This window comes from Ochotona princeps, chromosome 9 (assembly GCF_030435755.1).
Source record: "Ochotona princeps isolate mOchPri1 chromosome 9, mOchPri1.hap1, whole genome shotgun sequence".
Lineage (NCBI taxonomy): Eukaryota > Metazoa > Chordata > Mammalia > Lagomorpha > Ochotonidae > Ochotona > Ochotona princeps.
The window spans coordinates 47,892,956-47,914,703 of NC_080840.1; the positions used below are offsets into that span (position 1 = coordinate 47,892,956).

General features: G+C 43.0%; 1 protein-coding gene across 4 annotated transcripts in view; it reads left to right on the forward strand.

Moving 5' to 3' along the window:
* The window catches only part of CHD7 (chromodomain helicase DNA binding protein 7), a 197,209-nt gene that overhangs the window by 105,798 nt on the left and 69,663 nt on the right, over positions 1–21,748 (forward strand). For all 4 annotated transcript variants that reach the window (XM_058668655.1, XM_058668658.1, XM_058668657.1 and 1 more), the window contains exon 3: positions 11,088–11,515. In XM_058668655.1, the coding sequence (XP_058524638.1) occupies positions 11,088–11,515 (428 nt within the window). The remainder of the gene's footprint in view (positions 1–11,087; positions 11,516–21,748) is intronic.

The following is a 21,748-nucleotide window of genomic DNA, read 5'->3' on the forward strand; positions in this document are numbered from 1 at the left end:
ACTGTCCCTTGGACAGATCCCTCTGATGGTTCAGGATTTGGTTTATGTGCTAAGTCTGAGGCATTCTGATACTCATACTGTGGAGCCTGTGTTTTCTGGGAGTGTTACTCTTAAGAGGGGAAGGGCAGGCAGGCCTGCTGCCTAGAGGAAGCTTTCCTATTGCTGTGGCGCAGCTGGCCTAAAAAGGCTATTCACCAACATTGTGCTCAGCGTTGAATTGTGTTACATTCGTGGTTGCTCTTGTTCCTCCCCAGCCCAAAGTAGTGATGGGTTTTTGTTTACCCCTCTGTGTTTCTCCTCTTGTTCAAGACCAGGAACACAGTGTGATCACCAGCATATATAGTTTTTTTAAAAAACTAGCACATGTATAAACATCATTCAAGCCTCTTATAAACAATTAAGCTAATTTTTCCAAGCATTTATGAAGTAATGGAGGCACATCAAAAAGCACGTACAATTTAACATCAGTTCAACTTCATGCCTCAGGGTGTGTGCACAAACAGGCTTTTTCAACTGTGTGACTCCTGCCTGCAAGCCTACAACTTCTGGTGGTTTTTCTGAGAAGAGGTGATTGATCTTTTAAAAAGCTAGAGAAAAGAAGTAGTTAAATGGGGCTGGCATTATGACATAGTGTGTTAAGCTGCTGCCTATGACACTGGCATCCTACATTGACACTGGATTAAGGCCATTCTGTTTCACTTTCAATCAAGCTCCCTGTTAATATGCCTGGCAAAGCAGCTAAGGATGGCCAAGGGCTTGGACTCCTGTACTCACATGAGAAACCTGGAAGAAGCTCTGGGCTCCTACTTCCGCATGGCACAGCCCCAGCTATTAATGCCATTGGGGAGTGAACCAGGAGATGAAAGATCTCTGCAGCTCTCTTTCTCCCTGTAACTCTACCTTTCAAAGAAGTAGAAGAAGAAAACAGCTAAGTTAAAGTCCTTGGGATTCACTTGTTCAATAAAAAGTTATGTGAGGGGCCTTGAGAAGTGGTTTGTGTAGTTTTCAAATAGGGCAGGATTAGGCTTATTTTTTCTACTTTTTGAGAACACAAGCTAGTCTCTGGGACAAAGTAGGAGTCTTAAATGCTTTCCCTTGTTACTGCAGAATACCTGAAACTGGGTAATTGAAGAACAGAGGTTTGTTTAAGCTTATGGATTTGGAGGTTGGGAAGTTGAAGATCATCTGCAGGACCACAGGATGCATCATAATGTGGTGCATGACGTCACATGATGGAAACATGTACATGAGCACCTGCAGGTGCTTGGGAGAGAGCTTGGGTGGTGTCAGCCCATCCTGGTGCAACATGCTCTGCTGAGTGAAGTTCCTATGACCTGATTACCTCTTTTTTTTTTTTCTATTTTATTTGAAAGGCAGACAGACTGACCCACTGAGATCTTCCATCCATTAGTGAGCTCCCCAAATGCCCACAACGTACAGAATGTCCAGGCCAAGACCACAGATCACCATGGGTGGCAGGGACCCAAGTATGTGAGCCATCATCTGAAGATGTGCATTAGTAGGAAGCTGAATTGAAAGTGGAGTTGTAACTTGAATCAAGACTGTGACAGGGGATACAGGCGGCCCAAATGACATCTCAACTGGCTTGCCACAGAATCCACTACTCATTACCTCTTAAAGGTCTTGTTGTCTCTCAGCATCATCATATCAGAGACCCAAAATATCTCCAACATATGGATTTGCAGTGGGGAAGGGTTAAATCATGCTCAGATTACAGCAGTGTCTCAGGATTGGTTGAACTGAATTACAGTTCTGTTGAAACACTGACCTTGAGAATTGGCATCTAAAAAAGATTATAAGAATGTCAGTTATCTACTTTTTTAATATTTGGGTGAAAAGCCTGTGATTATTAGAACTCTTCCTCCAACCTTTCAGAGACAAAAATTACAATTTATTTTTCTTAAATTAAAAGCATCTTAACTAGAGGGCTAGGGTCTTAGCACTTAGAAGAACCTAGAACTTACTGGTGTTGGAGAAAGACAGCCAGCTGCTCCCTGCTCTGTGCTGTGGCCACAGCCACCGCCTACAGTGGTTGTGTCTGATCACATTCCAAAGCTTCTTAGCAGAGGCTTGGTAAAATGCATGCGTTTTGTAGCCACATATCTTGGGTTGGAATTCCAGTCTTGCCATTGTCTAGCTTTGTAACTTTGAGTACATTAGTCTTAAAGCTTCAGCTCCCTCATTTTTGTAGTATTCACAGTACCAGTCTCCTGGAGTTTTTACAGGGACTGAAGAGCATACAAAGCACCGTATCACGTGGAACATGAAGTAACTACAAGAATGTTTGAAAAAAAAATCATTATGTTCAATGGCCCAAATGGCTTACATCTTTTTTTTTTTTTTGTCTCTCTTTTTTTTTTTATCTCTCACAGCAGGTGGGTGGGCCTTCAACACCTTTATGCCATTGTCCTGAGGAGGCCCAGCTTAAAGTAGCCTCACTGGCCCTGTAGCCTGCCTCCTTGTCTACAAGCTGGCCCATGGGCAGATCTAGGGCTGCAGAGCAGCATGCAACCCATTGTGTCCAGCCTGGTCAGAATTACTAGCAGCCAGAACAGCAGCTTCTAGTGAAGGACCTGCGGACAGACACCCTGTCCTCCCGCCCAGGAGGGAGCTGCTCTGGTTAGTTTCTCGGGCATATAGCAAAGCATTGGTGGACTGCTGTGTGACTCCAGTCAACCTGGCTGCAAAATAGCACAATGTTAATATTTTTGTGCTAAAAAAATGTTTGTTTAGTTCTGTGGTAGAAGATGCTTACTATTCTACATCTTTATGAAACTATTTACCATCAAATTGTATGTGACTGCTTGGCTCATGGTATGGGATCATGGAAAAGTTCCTGGAGAATGGGGTTAAATAAGTTTATTTGGGTGTGTTTTTGGAAATGCATGCAAATGAGGAAGGGTCTTCAGAAATTTTATGGAAAATGTATTTTAATGAGAAATATTCATGCATTTCAAAACATTTTGTACCATGTAAACTTACTTTACTTCCACTTTTCATGGAATTTTGAAAAATCAGTGGATATGCTGAAAGCATTGCTCACTGTTAGCATTTCATGGCTTTCTTATACTGCTTGACACTGCTAACTAGTTGAGGTTTCAAGACTAGAATTAAGGCAAAACATGGTGCAATAAGATAGCTCGTTTAAGTCAGAAAATGTTGATGAATTTTGGTAGTAAAGCACACCTGAAACAGATGTTTAACTTTGTTCTGTTTTCTTTTTCTTCTAATGATGCTGCTCAGAGTTTGTGGCCAGGCTTGTTTAAGAGCACCAGAGGGGCTATTGTCCTACCCCTCCCACCCCAGCTCTTTGATTAATATTCATCCTCTCCATTTTGCTGTTTTAAACTTGTGTCTTTTTCCTAAATGCACAACTTGGGTCACCTTTATTGTTTCAGTGTCACTCATACTTTTTAAGTTACAGAATTTTGTAGTACTATTCTTTTATATATTGTGTTTTCCTCCAAAGGGCCTGTATAATTATGATTTAAAAATATATCAAGCAGAATGTCTTGCAAGTTGCATTAAAAAATACCTTTGCTATGTTACATTTCTCCATGTTTGCTGTAATACATGAGAGGTTTCAGGAATACCCTGTATGGTAATATCAGATGTTAATGGCATTGATTACCTGTCAGGCAGTGGGAATTGATGGGAAATGTCCACTGTAAAATTAAATAGCATTGGGAAGTCTGTGCTGCGTGTCTGGGCTGGGGAAAGCACAGGTGGCTGGGATGGGGCACTTTATCAGGGTATTATTGGGAGCTCTGGGTTTTTTTCCCCACATGATTAAGGCATACCATCTGTTCTTTGTTAAATGTTTACAAAAACAGCTTTTCTCTAAAAGATTTAAGGAGATGTAGGTCTGGTAAACAGTAAGATTTTTGAGCACCTTTTTCACCCTGCTTCAGATAGTACTGAAACACGATTCTGTTGCAAACAGAAATAATACTCTTTTTTTTGTATTTAATCTTTAATTTTTTCTCTCCTTATAGGAGATTACATTTTTTCTCAGTTACTAATTTATGACTTAGTTTAATATTAAAAGAAGCATCTAAAATGGTTTGTGTGATGAACTTTTGCAGATAAATTTTTAGTCTTTTTGTGTTATGCATTTTTATGTTTTTTATAATTCATAAATGTGTACCATAGCTGTCTTGTTGGAAACTGGTGTTCCTGTACTGGAGTTAGTGTCCTGCAGGTTAAGGAAGGTCTGCGTACTTGCTGTTAATTCACCATTTTAAGTTTTAATCATTGTTCAGGCTTCCCTTTTTTCTGCTCTCTCCAAAAACATCTCTTTCTTCCATTTCTTGAAAGATACCTTCTCCCAAATAATTTTTACATCTGTGTTCCTTGCAAAAAACAAAATTTTTTCCCTTTTAAATCACATTAGGAAATAATATGTAACAATCAGATTTCAGTAATTTAAAGACAGTAAAGCAATCAAAACCTAATATTTCAGTAGTGATAATTTGAACAACACATTAGTTGATATTTATGAGTATTTGTGAGGGAAAATATAAGCTCAAGGAGTAGCTTTATTCAGGGTACGGTTGACTGTCCTGCCTGTGCAGAAATCTGCCTGAGAGAATTTGTATCTGTGCACTGTTTCCCAAAGTTGCCTCTCTTGTCTCTAATCTGGGTTCTTAACTCTTTTTCGCATTCATTCCTTCTTGGTCATACTTTATGTGACCAAGAAAGAGAATTCGGTGCTTTGAAAAAAAAAAAAAAAGATTTGTTTTCACTGACAAGACAGATCAGATTTACAAAGAAAAGGATAAAGATCTTTCATCCACTGGTTCATTCTCCACATGGCTGTAATGGCTGGAGCTGAGCCAATCCGAAGCCAGGAGCCAGGAGCTTCTTCTGGGTCTCCCACGTGGGTGCAGGGTCCCAAGGCTTTGGACCTTCCTCTACTGTTTTCCCTGGCTACAAGCAAGGAGCTGGATGGGAAGTGGAGCAGCTGGGACGCAAACCGGCGCTCATATGGGATCCCGGGTGTGCACAATGAGGATTTAGCCACTGAGCCATTGTGCTAGGCAGAGAAGTAGGTACATTTGAGGTGTTTTAGTACTGCAGAATCTTAAAGACTTTGTAAGTCAGCCGACTCAAACCCTTCATTTTGCGGATGAAGTTAGACACCAGATTGGTGAAGTGATTTCCCCAAATATAGCTTATGAGAGGGTCTATATTACAATTTTAATGTCTTAACTCAGAATTTTAGGCTCTTTCCTTTATATGAGGGAGTCTACACAAATGTAATGAAATTCTGTTTTATGAAAAAATGCATGGATTAAATCAAAATATTTGAACCAAAATGGTCTTATTTTTAATCCTATTTTTTACATTTATTTTATATGTTTACATGGTTGACAAGCATGCACGCCCTTGAGGACCGCTGATTAGGATGGGGAGGATCCGGGCATAGGGAAAGGTGGGTGGGGCAAATACTTCCAATTTTTTTTTCCTTCCTTTTGATCCTGTATTTGGGTGTTGGGTTTGTGAAGGAGGGGTCGGGGAGAGGACTGCCAAACTACATCAGTACATGGGGATGGAGGATGTCCGTTTGATATCATCTTAGAAACCTTGATGTTGAGAATATTCTGAGGATATTGCTTGAGTAGTTAGATAATGCTGAGACTGTTGGTTTCGTTGCTTCAAGGTTGAGTAAATCCTTTCAAGGTCCCTTGGCTGACAGATTCCTACCCAGTACATTCCCCCCCCAGACACTTGCTGCCAAAGCTTAGCCGGGAGATTTGTCCAACCTGTTCTGTTCGGCTTCTGACATGGCATGCACCATCCTCCGCAGCACAAGTGAGGTGGCGATCTCATCCCCCATATGCACCTGGGCATACTGTCCACTGCAAAGGCATCAGTAGTCAAGAAAGCCCAGTGTAACCCAGTCCTTTGCAAACTTACAGGTGCTGCAGCCAAGCCCAACCCAGCATGCCACACACCTGACCCTTAGGCACATACAACAAGAAGAGTTGGGGCAACCTCCAGTAGGCCCCACCAGGCTGACCCCAGCCTCGGTTTCTTCATGTGCCAGTATGTTCAACGGACTAGTCCGGTCTATGCTGCATCTCAGTCAGGCTCTAATATGAATCCATAGGTGTTGCCGTTTAGCCCAGCCTACCCTACCATACAACCCAGTCCTGTTGTATGCCATTGGGTGCTACTACCTGGTCCAACCTGGTCTACCCCCAGCCCTTGCTGTTATGCTCTTATATTCACTAGCAGGAGCTGGTGCTCAGTTTCCCTGCTAGGCCTAGTTCCAGACCTGGATCTTACTCTTTTCTTTCCAGGGGTTCCTGTGGTCCAGTCTGACATGATTTTCTTTCTGTCCTGGCACTTGCCAGTGGATGCTGCAGCAAAGCCTGGCCAGTCAGCACTTATTTTGGCTCTTGCATGTGTTAGTGGATGCAATGGCTTGACCTAGCCTGACCCTCCCCCAAACCCAGCTCCCATGCAGCCCTGGCTACCCCCAGTCCCAGCTCTAATGCTCACCAGTGGGAGCAGTGGCTCAGTAGGGGAGTCCCCTGCATCCCTTCCCACCAGCCAGATTTGCTCCTGGCCTGGGGTCTTGTGTGTGCTGGTGGTTGCTGTGGCCCAGTTAAGCATGGCCCATTCTTGCCTTGGCATTTGTCAGTGGGTGTTGCAGCCTCTTAGCCTGGCCTGCCCCCCGTCTCACCTCAGCTGTGGGGGTGCTGCAGCTTAGCCCAGCTCGGCCACCAGTCCCTCCCCTAAGGAGAACTAGTGGGTATTGTACCCTAAACTGGCTTGGCCTGCACCCCGTAGTGATTCTTGGTACCTGCCAATGGATATTGTCAACTGACCCAACCCAGCTCACCCCACAGTACACAGCAACATGTATGCCAGTAGGTACTGTAGCCTGGCTGGCCTGGATTGCCCAAAACCTCAGTTCTCATACTTGCCAACTGGAGCTGCATCTTCCACTGTCAGGCCAGCTCCCAGTCACAGATCTTGCATACACTGGTGGGTGTTTGGTTCAGCCTCGCTTGGTCCACCTCTAGTCTTGATATTCAGTGACAGGTACTACAGTTTTGCCACACCAGCCCATACCTGTTTCAGCTCTCTCCACTGGCCCACACCCAGACCCGGCTCTCATTGTGTCAGAGGGTGTCGTGATGTAATCCAGCCCATCCCACATCCATTCTGGCTCTTGTGAGCTCTAACAGGTGCTGGAGCCTAACCCAGTCTGGCACACCTCAGACACAGCTCACACAGATGCCGAGGAATGTTCCAGGAATGTTGAGCCTGGTACAGCCACATTCTCAGCCCTCAGGCTCACCAGTGGAAACCACAGCCCAGCATGGGGAGGGGTCCCCTTAGCTCCCATACCAGGCCTGTTCCTAGCCATGGATCTTGCACTTGTGCCAATGGTTGCTCTGATCAAGCTTGGAATGGCCTACCCCTCAACCCTTGCCATCAGATGCTGCGACCTGGCCTGGACTGCCCTGCTCCTAGTCCCAACCCCAGCTGGCCTTACCCAGCCTGCCCCCATCCTAAACTTTCATGTAAACCAGTAGGTGTGGTAGCCTAACTCAGCATGGCTCGTACCCCATCCTGGCTCCTGTGCATCCCAGTGTGCTACAGTTTGGCCTGGTCTGTCCCAGTCCATGCTCGCAAGCCAACCCACACACCTGCTGACAAGTGGAACAGCCTTGACTAGCCTGGCCCACATCCAGCCCTGACTCACCTGCTCACCAGCAAGAGTTACAGCCCACTAGGGAATTTCCCCAAATTCACCTACCAGACCCATTCTCAGACCAAAATTTCTCATATGCTAACAAGTTCTAGGCCCCTACCTGACATAGTCTGCCTCCCAATCTTGACCTGTGTGTGTTGGTGAATGTTGCAGCCCAGCTGTCATGTGGATCAGTATCCCAGAGCAGTACTTGGGTGTGTCTGCAGGTGCTGCAGCCTGGACCAGCCCAGCCTTTTCCCAACTCCATTTCCCATGAGTGTTAGTGAGTTTCATGATCATGCCAAGCTCAGCCCATCACCACCCCTAGCTCTAGAGCAAACCCACAGGGTGAGCCCACAAATCACCCACAGGATCTGACCCAGACCTGATTCTCTCACATGCCATTTAGTGTCCCACCCAAGCCTCACATGGCCTACCCACTCCTTTACCCCTCCCCCAACATCCACTGGCAGGTGCTGTGAACTAGCCCTGCCAAGCAGGTCCCCCAGCCCTAGCTTTCGTGTGTGTTTATGGACAGTGGTTGATGCTAACTAGCCAGGTTCAGGTCTCCCATGTGGGCAGGTTCATTGGTCTGATCCAGAAAGGTGCTTTGGTTCCCCTGCTCCAAACCCCCCAGTCTCAGCCCTCTTGTTTACCTGCAAATACAGTGTCCAGATCAGCCACTTTTTAGCTACTAGGCCATCACACCAGGCCCGATTGGCCACTTAAAAAAAAAAAAAAATATATATATATATATGTATATGCTGGCATACTGGTATAGTTAATACAAATTTGGCATTAACCAGGCCCAGAATGCCTGCCAGCTATTGGCTGCTTTTCTCATAGCAGTATTAACAGTTGCCTAATTATAGTACTACCTAGGCAGTTGCCTACAGCTGGGATTAATACTAATTTTTTTTAAAAAGATTTATTTTTTTATTGGAAAATCAGATATACAAAGAGGAGGAGAGGCAGAGAGGAAGTTCTTCTGTCCGATGCTTTACTCCCCAAGTAGCTACAATGGCCGGAGCTGAGCCAATCTGAAGCCTGGAGCCAGGAGCCTCTTTTAGGTCTCCCGCGTGGGTGCAGGGTCCTAGACTTCAAGCCATCCTCAACTGCTTTCCCAGACCACAAACAGGGAGCTAGATGGGAAGCAGGGCTGCCGGAATTAGAACTGGTGCCCATATGGAATCCTGGCTCGTGCAAGGTGAGTACTTTAGCTACTAGGCTACCATGCCAGGCCCAGTACTAGTTTTTCATGAACTTTTTGAAGCACCATTATACTAGTAAAGCTGGCAAATCAAAGTAAGTTTTTTTAGTAATCACAGCAGGTTCTGCTGAAGAGCACTGTCTTCTTTTCAGAAGATATGCTATATATATGAACAAGCAAGAAAAGAAGCAAATTATTTTTGGTTGACTGGACACATTGGAAATTCAGTGAGGCCTATACCACCTTTGTCAGTAGGATGCCCATCTGTAAGAATCTGTAAGGAAATGGACAAAGTTGGAAGGTTCCTGAATTTGTTGTCACTTACCATCTGTACCTTCTTGGGCAAATAACTACATCTTACAGTGTCAGTGTCCTAAACTGTAAATGTAGAAAAATAACCATATGCAGCTCTTAGGGCTGTTGGAGGGATAAATGATATCTTGAATATGAAGAATGTTCCTGGGGCCCAGCGCAGTGGCCTAATAGCTAAAGTCCTCACCTTGAACGCGCCGGAATCTCATATGGGTGCTGGTTCGTGTCCTGGCAGCCCCGCTTCCCATCCAGCTCCCTCCTTGTGGCCTGGGAAAGCAGTCGAGGACGGCCAAAGCCTTGGGACTCTGCACCTGCATTGGAGACCTGGAGGAAATTCCCGACTCCTGGCTTTGGATCGGCTCAGCTCCAGCCACTGTAGTCACTTGGGGAGTGAATCATCGGACAGAAGATCTTCCTCTCTGTCTCTCCTCTTCTCTGTATATCTGATTTTGCAAGAAAAAAATTAAAATAAATCTTTAAAAAAAACACTCCTGGTACAAAGTGGCGTTGTTCATGCATATCACAGTTACTATATTGCCAGGAAAAGCTTGTCAAAAGGACAGAAAACGATGACATTCATAGGTTTTGCGTTTTCAGGTGTTTTGTTGTAGTACACAGGTTTTATTGTCTGTAATTGAAGGTATGCTTGATGAGCTAGTTCATGCCCTGGTTGAGAGTGTGAGCAGTGAGACCATCATTTAAGGAGTCCTTCTTGTGATGCCAGGTGACCATCCACTCTCCCATCCCAGTCGCTGTTTTTGTCTGCTGTGTTGGAGACAGTCTCTGAGAATATTCCAGTGAATGTCGAAGTCTCCCTCATGAACCATGTCGTATTAACTATTTAAGGGCCTCTTTCCCCTGGTGAGATTTCAAAATGCAGAGCTTTAAGAGCTTAAGGAAAACATGATTCTCAGATTCAGCATGAGAAATTTATATCCAAAATCGCTAAATTGGATATGTGAGTTTTTAAAGATTTCCTTATTTTTATTTGAAATATTCTGCACTGAGAGAAGTAAAAACAGAGACGGAGGTCTTCATCCATTTGTTGGTTCATTTCCCTAATGGCTGTAGTGGCCAGAGCTGAGCTGTTTGGAAGCTGGGAACCAGGGGCCTCTTCTGGGTCTCTGGAGCCCAAGGACTTGAGCAATTCTCCTTGCTTTCCCAGGTCATAAACAGGGACCTGAATTGAAAGTGGAGCAGCCGAGGCATGAACTGGTACCTATATGGGATGCTGACACCAGCAGACAGAGGAATGCCTTGCTGTGCCATTGTACCCCTGGATATATGTTTTTAATCTGATGTTTAAATGGCTTGTAAATCAGAACTGACCTGTGAGATTTATGTTTTATGCTTACATTTTAGTTTTGGACTTCCTTGGTACTAGAATGTTCCGGCATACAGTATTTGTGTTCTTTATAAGAATGACTGAGTTGCATACTTTTGACTTTCCTTTGCCACCTAGGGAGAAAAACTCCATGTAGATATATCTTCTGTAATTTAGTTTTCACTTCTGTTGTGTTCTTTACTCTTTCTCAAACACACGTTTTGAAAAATGGGTGATATACTCAAGTGAATGAGAGTTTTTCCTTGCAGAACTAAATTTTTAAAAATTGTATTTTAAGTTGCTGTTTCCATTCTTATTTAAAAGCTTTCCTCTTCAAGATTATATTTTTCGGGTATAAATAAAAAAATACGTTCTGCAACTTTATAGTAAGTAAATTATTTGCCTCCTTGAGAGTGGAATACATTTGAGAAACATTCAGCTGCTGACTTTCACTTCCTTTCTTTACTCCAACGAATAATAAACTAATTTCAATTCCTATTTGTGTTTCTCAGCATTCTCCATCGGAGCCCTTTCTAGAGAAGCCCGTGCCGGATATGACTCAGGTTAGTGGACCGAACGCGCAGCTCGCCAAGAGCGATGATTACCTGCCATCGATAGAGCAGCAGCCACAGCAGAAGAAGAAGAAGAAGAAAAACAACCACATCATTGTAGTGGATCCCAGTAAAAGTTTTAATAAGGAGGACTTCCCTGGTGGGGTTAACCAAGAACTAAATAGGAACTCACTTGATGGGTCCCAAGAAGAAAAAAAGAAAAAGAAAAGGCCGAAGGTGAAAAAGGACCCGAAGGAACCGAAAGAACCTAAGGAGAAAAAAGAGCCCAAGGAACCCAAAACCCCAAAAGCCCCTAAGATTCCCAAAGAGCCAAAGGAAAAGAAAACAAAAACTGCCACGCCAAAACCCAAATCCAGCAAGAAGTCAAGGTAGGCGGTGGGCAGAGACGGCCTCTGGGAAACAAGGATAGCACAGAAATGGCTTGGTGGGTTAGCAGGGGTAAGGTGGAGGTGGCAGGGCTTTGGTTGTCGTCGTCATTGTGAACTTCATTTTCTAATAGCCAACTGAAAATGCTAATGCCTTCTGAAATGTGGATTCCACTATTATAATCTATTGACTTAGAACCTCAATGGGGAAAAAATTATTTTAAAAGGAGTTCATTATATTTTGTGAAAAATTGTTGTTTAGTAAACAGAACCAGATTGACAGCATAGTAGTGAGAGTAGACTAGCAGCCCCCTGTTCACTGATGCTGCAAAACTGCATAGGAAGGATTATGGAAGAAAGAAAAGTCACCTTTTTCCATAGGCTTTCAGAAATTTTAACATGCAGAATTAATTCTTTCCTCTTGGCGGATTGAGCGTTTCAGGGGCAGGGTTGAATGAAATCCTAGTGGGTAACATGGGAGAAATCAAATAGCACTTACCCATTAGATATGCATTGAATAATAGCATGGATTTTAGAGGTTCTAAGAAAAGACTTCCTTTACTCCATACTTCCGCCACTAACTCTGTGATTCCCCCAGAAGGTCTGTTTATTCAGTAAGAAAAGCTGAGAGGAGAAGACATTGAAGACTAATTTTTTTCATTTGTACTGAACATTTCTAACAACTGTTCTGAACCAGTTCCAAACATCTGAATCTGTTTTTCAGACTATGGCTCATGTTAGAAAATATAGTTTCCAGATGGAAGTATGGTCAGAATTGGTTAATATGAACCTGTTTGCAAACTCCATTAGAAAACATGCTCTCCCTCCTATCCACGTGTGCTTGTAAACACACGTGCCCGCACACACTGAGCCCTGCGGTTTGTTGAGATCTTTGAGTTTGCTGGCTGCAGACCTCTCATGTGGAACCTGCTTGGTCTGTGTTTAGGTCCACAGACTCAGTAGAGGAACTCGGACCTGTGGTTTGGGAATTTTCCCCACTAAGTGAAAAGAACAAACTTCAGTTTTCGACCTCCATCCAAACAAGTCACAAAAATGTCATTCTTAAATCATAGTTTGAATCATAGTCAGCTAAAATTTTTTGCTGCCAATAGATTTTATTGTTCAGATACTTGAATTACAGTCTATAGTCATTCATAAAGATAATTATTTTTTGCATTTGTTGAGGAGGTTTTTTTGATGCCCCACTGTGTGGTTTCTTCTCTGAAAACCTTTACTTTTTCTACTTTGACAATTATTCTAAACCCATTGCCAATTATAAAATCTGTTCTCATTTATTTTAGGAGAATATTTTATTACATGCTTATTATTTATGGAGATGTAATGTGTAAGGGATGTAATGTTGAGCAAAGTAGATGTGGTTAGAATTTCAATCAGACTTCATGAGGTGGCTTTTACAATATGAAATTTTGTGCTTTTGGTAGGAATAAGCATGTGTTTATCTCTGAAGGAGAAGGAAATCAAAGAAGAATCTTAGAATGTATTGTTTTTCTTAAATCATTGAAACCTATGTTTTTAGGAAGTATTCTGGAGCTCAGAAAAATATATCACCACAGTTTTAATGTCATATTTGGCTTCAGTTTTCAACCTGAATTTTTAAATTTGTCATCTAATAGTAAAAGTTGATTTAAAAAAGAAACAATACTGCCTCTTTGAGTTTTATCATAAACTTATAAAATGTGTTCTTTGGCGCTGTGAGTCTACATCAGACTGGCCCTGTCTTGAAAACCTACTTCAGCATAACCTGACCTCCCAGAAAGAATTTTGAGAATTAGATATTAAGATGCTATTTTTAACAGTGAAGCTTGTGAAACATTTCCCTAATAACCGTAAGCAAATGTTTGTAACTTGGAGTGAGATACATGGTCAGTCCTAGCTAGGCCCATAATGTCTTGTTGGTAGACATACGTGGACCGTCCATTTATCCACCAGGGCAACGTCCAGTGCCATCCATGGACAGCATCTGCTATTCATCCTCAGATGTGAGCCGTGTTTGTGCCAAGTGTTTTGGCACTGCTGAGCCTGAGTAGTGACTTCACGCTGAAATCCTTGCCTTTGGTAGGAAAAAAGAGAGGTGTTTTCTCCCATGAAAAATGTTTAATTATCACCCTCACCCATGTCCTAGGTTGCTTTTGACTGATAGAGTGCCTGCTATGGGCAATAGTTGTGCAGTTGTATTGGAAATAATTGAATGATATATTTTTGATGACACTGGAGATGAACAAAAGAAAAGGGAATAGGATATAATATGGCCCTGTACTTCAGGAGGTCATGCTGGAGGGCACCTGGAGTTGTTGGTGCCACTTGTGTTGCCTCTGTAACTTGACCAACTTATATGGCGGGCTGGCAGAACACTTGCTGAGTTACAGTGAAGTGTGGCAGTGGCATTCCTTGTGGTCAGATAGGGATGGCTGTGCATGCATATGGCAATTGAACTGGAATGATTTTTTTTTAAGATTTATTTATTTTTATTGGAAAGGCTGATATACAGAGAGGAGAGACAGAGAGGAAGATCTTCCGTCCGATGGTTCACTCCCCAAGCGGCCGCAATGGCTGGAGCTGAGTCATTCCGAAGCCAGGAGCCAGGAACTCTTCCTTGGCTCCCACGCAGGTGCAGGGTCCCAAGGCTTTGGGCCGTCCTCGACTGCTTTCCCAGGCCACAAGGAGAGAGCTGGATGGGAAGCAGGGCTGCCGGGATTAGAACCGGCACCCATAAGGGATCCCGGCGTTCAAGGCGAGGATCTTAACCACTACGCTATCGTGCCAGGCCCATTGAACTAGAATTTTTAATAAATTAACAAGGCAGCCATTATTTTGTTGAACCACATTGTTTCCACTGGTCAGATGAATTGAGTATGTTGAGTTGTAGTCTCACTGTTAAGTCTAGAAAGGAAACAGCGCCCTGAAACAAGGATAACTAGAATGCATACAACTACATGTAAATTCTGAATAGCATAGCAGAATAATTATGTAAATTGAATATGCAGTGATGAAGGTAATAGGGGGTTTGGGTTATGTTAGTGCTGGGGTTGAATTGCCATAGCAGTTTGCTTTTAAGTACTGAAATACAACAGTGGCAATTTTGTTTTGCAAAATGTTATGCGATACCAGTTATTTCCATCCTTGAATAAGTTAACTTGATGAATCTGTTTATACAGAAAATAATTTCCCTACAGAGGGCTGAAACATGGAATAAACAGAAGTGAAATGAAAAATTTAGCATAGAACTACTCACACAACTTTGCTGCGCAGCCCTATACCATATCATTGATGCAGTTCTACATGCAAATGCATTGTCCTTGAAGGACGGTGAGGAAGTGACCTGCTGATGCTCTGGCTCCCTCTGTGTTGTGTCGCTGGAAGGCAGCAAGTATGGTCTGTGTTACTCATGCACTTCGAAAAGATAAAGAGCCAAAGGAAGGGTGGCTGTTGCTGAGGCTGACTTGCCTTGGGTGCCTCCATGACTGTCTTCTCACTGCCCCGTTTCCCACCATGCTTTGTAAAAGTGGCAGAAACTAAATTTGTGGACATTTCCTAGAAAACCGGACCCTCCAAATAGTCAAGGTAAAGTGGCATGTGTCTTCTCTGTATGGAGGAGCCTGTCAGAGTCGGGCCATGTAGAAGGTTACCTTTCCTCCCTTTTCTTGACTTCAGCCTTATTTTTTTTTTCCTACCCATTTTTTCTTGTGGTGTTCTCCGGGTGTCCTTATAGCCTTGAAGTTTTGGCTGCAAATGCTGAAAATAAAAGCTGAGGCTTTTGAGGGCTGACGAAGATGCCATTTTGCGTTTGTTGGGATTCGTGGAGCTTAAATATGATGATTTGCATTCTTCTCAGTGCATTTTCTGTTGGGCATTCATTGGTCCTGTGAAACAAGGAGAATATGGAGGAAGTGCTTCCTCTGAATGACTTATGCAGGATTTAGTGGTCCATTTAGCTGTATAACGATCTTAAATGTACAGAACTAAAGGAACTTGGTCAAAGATTGTGACTTCATTGCTGAAGCTTAAGTTAAATGAAGCAATCAGTGTAGGCTTCCTGCTAAAACAGCTTGGGAACACATTTTGTTCCTTGCTCTATTTCCCACCCCTAGTGTTAAATTTAGTAGAAAACTAAAATATTATTTTTCAATTAAGAGAAGACATAGTTTTATTTAAATTGGAAAATAAATATACCCATCTCATTAAAAAAAATACAAATACCAAAAACATGTAAGGTGTGCTTTTCCGAGCTCTGTTATCATTAACAGTTAAACGATAGTTAATATTTGTGTAGCAACTCTGTTTGGAGGAGCTTAGCTTTTGAGATAAATTTATTTTTTCACTTACAATCAACAAATCCAGTGGTCGTATATTTTGGAAAACTATTATGTATTTTATTGTATATTCTTTGTGTGTAAAATTTCTCAGTAGAGCTCACACAAAAGCAAACCATTAATCCAGGTTTACTTATAAGTGCAAATGCCCAGATAAAAAGATGTCTTCTATCTTCTCATCAGATATATAGATAATAAAAGAAGCCATCTGCTTTTCTTCTTTTACTCACATGGTGATTTATCTTTAATGCAAAATGTAGGGCAAGTGGAAAGGCAAGTGTTTGGGATGCTAGGCCTGAGGAATGGTGTGTGGATTTCTTAAGTGTGAGGTTGTAAAATGGACTGTGAGCCCTTTCTTTGGCTTTGATTGAAGAAAAAGTATCTATGAATTTCCTGCAACTTTACCTACCAATCTGTCCTGCCAGCCTCTGTGAGTCAGGAATAGGACCAGGTGCCCAGCTTCTTTTCCCTTCATAAAGGGAACATGGGATCTAATAGCTGTTCCAGGGCCTTTCCATTACCAGTAAGGAGCCCGCTGTGTCCTCTGTCTGCTTGTTCATCTTAAATCAGCTGAGTGAGCAGGGAAGGAGAGTTGTTAGTACAAATCCTGATGTCTTTTGTAACATGTGGTTTAGTTTATTTCCATTGGAAGAAGAGCATGCTTAACATTGTTGACCCTTGAAAACAAATTTTGCTGGCTTGTGCTCTGTTTTGGATGCAGGCATGGACCACACTGGACCTGCAACAAATTGATTTCAGCTCATTCAGTGAGCTGCAGAGAACTTCAAAGTAAGGCATGCTGCCACCTTGGTTTGTGTGGGAGAGGGTGATGTGTATCCCACTTTTAACTCTGACCACACCCATCAAATCAAATTTGAGAGGTGAGGAGGCCACCGGTAGCAGTGGGATGTTAAAGGGGACATTGTTCTGGATACCCACTCCTTTGAAGTCTGTCTGAAGTGGACTTTTAGGTGGTGTGGATGTGGCTATAGTAGATGTGCTGCTATTAGTGTTGGGAGGTAGAAGGAATCCTAGGCTGTTTTGTGTTTTTTTTTTAACTAAAGGGCACATGTAAAAATCTGAATGTAGGAAATTTCTTGCAAATGTGACATTTGTCACCTGATAGGTAAAGACCTTGTTGCTGGTTTTCTGCCTACACAAAGCCCCTGGGGTCACCAAGTTCTCTGGCAAAGCCATAACCAGACATAAGTAGTCTGAAATGCCAGCTGTCTCTTCAACCACTTTTTTTTTTTAAATATATTTTTTTATTGTATTTTTGTTGACAATCTTTACATAGTTAATTACGGTAAAAAAAAAAAGGTTCAGGGGGTACAGGGAAGTGGGTAACAGTATTATGTCCATATTGTTTCCATCATGTATCTGAGGTAAAGGGGGATATTGAGGGATAAGCCCCACCCAGTTTCCCACCCACCCCAAGTCCCGGATGTGGGGCACGCTCCGAGATCCTTGCTCAAATTGTCTTAATAGTTCTCCAGTTATGAATCGCTGCCAGTTTCACTTGATGAGGTTGTCCACTGATTGACACAGTCCATCATAGAGTCCTCATTTGCCCAGTATTTTGCTGCCAACATATAGCTGAGGTGGTTGATTGACTTGCTCTGTCCTCTGTCTTTTCCTGGGTAGGGCTCTGAGTCCAGCAGTTCGATTGGGAAGATCTCCAAAGAAACTTTGAGGTATTCCCAGACCAGATTCTTGTATGCTCCAGAAAGCAAAGGGTCCGGCACAGTCTGTCACCACGATCAGCCGGTAGTTTCAATCGCTGGGTTGGTTCTGTTCTCAGTCCTGATTTCCACTGGAACCAATGGGTGTTGCAGTCCAGCCTGGCCCTGCCCAGCACACACTCGGCCCCCGCATCAACCAGTGAGAACTGCAACCTAGTCGGGGCGACCACCAATAACCCCCGCCAGGCCCGCCCCGTACCCTGGTTTGCCAGTATGTATAGCAGACTAGTCCAGTCTGTCCCACATCCTACTTGGCTCTTGTACTTGTCAGTGGGTATTAAAGCTTAGTTCCATCTAACCAACTCATCTCTCCAGCCCTCACGGATGTTGTTGAGTGCCTCTCTGTCTAGCCACCCCAGCCCCCGTTTCAACCACTGTTTAATAGAAGTCTGTGTTGTCTAACTTTAATATATTAAATTTAAAACTTTAAAATATTAAAAAAGAAAGATACCATTCTTTCTTTTTTAATAATCATCAGAAAGACAAAACCCTTAATTTGCATTAGAGTTCTAATTCTTGGTCCCTGCATGATAGCCATTGGTTAAAGTCCTCACCTTGCATGCGCCAGGATCCCAGATGGGTGCCAGTTCCTGTCGTAGCTACTCCATTTCCCTTCTAGCTCCCTGCTTGTGGCCTGGGAAAGCAGTAGAGGATGGCCCCAAAATCTTGGGACCCTGTACCCACATGGGAGACCTGGAAGAAGCTCCTGGCTCCTGGCTTCAGATTGGCTCAGCTCCAGCCGTTGCAGCCACTTGGGGAATGAATCATCGGACGGAAGATCTTTCTGTCTCTCATTCTCTATGTAAATCTGCCTTTCCAATAAAAATAAATAAATAAATCCCCCCTTTTTATAAAGACCTTATTCTTTGTGTAGCCCTGAATTCTGTAGGAACAATATAATTTCTTGGAAGTTTAAGTTTTCCTGTTGGAAAGTATTTTCTCTGTTATTGATTTATCACTCAGTCTGTCCAGTTCTCATCTTACTTCCAGTACCTGATTGAAGTGTAGGATGGAGAACACAGCTCATCTGCTGTATTAGCCACCCAGACAGATCAGAGAAGGCATTATGAATTTAGTGAGTGGAGCTCTGACTCCCAAATGCACACCTACTTTTCTCTCCAATCTGAATCATGGAGGATGCTATACATGAATAGAAATGCAACCTCAGAATGTGACATGGATAGTCAAATATGAATATGTGCCTTGCAGCTTGGCACTTAGAGGGATTTACTATGGTAAAAATGCAGGTGTAAGTCATGCTTGTTTTGCATTAGCTTTGAATTGTTCAATTTTTTATGTTGTATTGCAGTGAGAGGCAAGCTCACATAACCAGAGTAGCTAGTGTCTATTGTGCTGCTGTAGTGAGAAAACATATTAACTGACAGATTTCTCGGTTATTTCTGATAGAGTTTTGCAGTCTGTAGGACTGTAACTTGAAGAATTTCTGTGATAGTACTTGAGAGCTATTTTTTCCTCTAGAATATTTTCTGTGTTAAAAATGTATTCCTTTTTTTCCAGGAAAGCTCTCTGCTGTGCTCTTATTATTTTTTTTAATCTGTAGCATTGTCCTTTTTAAAAAACACTTAAAAAGTAATTTAAAAAGTAACTATAGTCGTCTTAAGGATGGAGTTCTGATTGTAACAAGAGAATTAAATTTACCTTGTGATGATCCCATGTAACACAAAACTTCACCAGGAAAGTTCTCAGAGTCCTGAAGAATGCTAAAGATATTCTTGATATAGTGATGAACTCTGCAAGAGAAAGCTAAGTTGCCTTAGTGCCCGACTCAGGGTTCAGTTGTGGGATCCCCCACCAGGGGGTACTGGCTCAGGGCCTAGGACTGCCGCATTTGGGGGCCAGTGCGTTGGCTTTTCCATCCTGCATCTGTCAGATATTTGGTCATAAAGTACAAAGGCAGGCTTGTTAAACTTGAAATAGACATTTTATGTGAAGATGAATTAGTACCGATTTATTTGAATGGCAGGATTAAAGAGAGAAGAGACCGAATGCGAAAGATCCTCCTTTTGCTGGTTCACTCCTCACATGGTTGCAACCACTGGAGCTTGGGCCAGTCTGAAGCCAAGTCAGGAGTTTCTTCCGTTCTCTCACGTGGGTAGGAAGCAAAGCACTTGTATCCTCCTCCGCTGCTTACCTGGCACATGAGCAGGGAGCTGGATGGGAAATGGAACAGCTGGATCAGTAACCATGGGGGATGCTGGTGCTGCAGGCAGCAGCTTTACTCGCTGTACTATAGCAGTGCCCAATGGCTTATTTTATGTTTCAATTTTTGTTTTATTTATTTGAGAGAAGGATGGGGACAAGGAGGAGGAAAGAGAAGGAAAGAGAAAGAACAACAAGATTCTCCATTTCCTGGTTCGCAAATACCACAATGGTTGGTCTCACATATGGGTAGCTTGGTCCCAACTACTCGAGCCATTACTGTTGCCCACCAGAGTCTGCATTGTAGAGAAGCTGGAACCAGGAACTGAAGATTGGATTTGAACCCAAATTCCGATATGGGATATGGGTGTTTTGGCTGGTGTCTTAGCCAGTAAGGTTGCATTATGTTATAGGACATCCTATTTGGCCTTCTGTGCCACAAGCATCAAACTTTTAAAAGATTCACTTTAAAAAAAGAAGACTTAGTGCATTAATTATAAGAATATCTTCAATACCTTCCTTTCTCTAGTGTAGCATTTTGGGGAAACTTTACTCCTTGAAATTAAAACTAATAATCTTCATAACCTAAACCTCAAATGTAGTTTTTCTGTAACAGATGAGAATTTCCCTAACTTAGCTGAAGGACCTGTTATCCAGCTGTCCTCATTAACTGACTATATTCCTTTCATTACCTTTGGTTCCACAATATGATTCCTTTACAAATTTTCTTTCTGTTGAGAACTTTTCTTTTTAAATTGCTTTTAAAGATTTATTTATATATCTTAAAGGCAGAGTTACAGTGAAAGACACAAATCTTGTACTCAGCAGCCAGGGTTCAGCCAGGCTGAAGTCCAGAGCCTGGAACTCCATCTGGCTCTTCCCACATTGGATGGCAGGGGCCCAGTCACCTGAACTGTCTTTCACTGTTTTCCCAGGCGCATTAACAGGGAGCTGGTTTAAAAGTGGAGCAGCTGGCATGTGAATTGGTACTCATAGGGGATGCCAGCGGTGAAGATGGCTATTGAACCCCTGTGTCACAATACTGAGCCTGTTGGTCTTTAGATTGATACCAATCTGTGTTTACTTTCTATTTTATGATATGTTGGGACGGATACTTGATTTTCCAGTAAGTCCAGAACCTTTGCATAAAGCCAGAGACCTTGAACGATGTCTCAGTGGCTAAAATCCTCATTTTGCATGTGCTGAGATCCCATAGGGGCACATGTCCTATATGGGTTCGTGTCCCGACTGCTCCATTTCCTATCCAGCCTCTTGCTTGTGGCAGTAAAGGATGACCCAGAGCCATGGCACTGTGCACCCACATGAGAAACCTGAAGAAACTCCTGGCTCCTAATTTCAGATCAGCTGAGCTCCGGCCATTGTAGCCACTGGGGGATTAAGCCAATGGAAGGAAGATCTTTCTGTATGTCCTCTCTCTGGATCTGCCTTTACAATAAAAATAAACCTTAAAAAAAAAAAAAGCCAGTTCTCCTTCTCAACAAAAGCAATCATTGGAGGCTTCCAGTCAATCCTTTGAAAAGTAATAGCAGTCGACTTTTTTTTCTTGGTCTCTCACAGTCATAAGCTGACAGTGAATGTTCCTCCATGTGAGAAATGCAGAAATATTACTATCTGAATATGAAATATGTTCTAAGAGTTTTCAGCAAGATGGTGTGTTCTTTGATAACATCAAGAATTGGGCCCAGCGGCGTGGCATAGCGGCTAAAGTCCTCGCCTTGAATGCGCCGGGATCCCATATGGGCGCCGGTTCTAATCCCGGCAGCTCCGCTTCCCATCCACCTCCCTGCTTGTGACCTGGGAAAGCAGTCGAGGACGGCCCAAGGCTTTGGGACCCTGCACCTGCGTGGGAGACCAGGAGGAAGTTCCAGGTTCCCGGCTTCAGATTGGCGTGCACCAGCCCACTGCGGCTCACTTGGGGAGTAAAACGTCGGATGGAAGATCTTCCTCTCTGTCTATCCGGCTTTCCAATAATAATAAATATT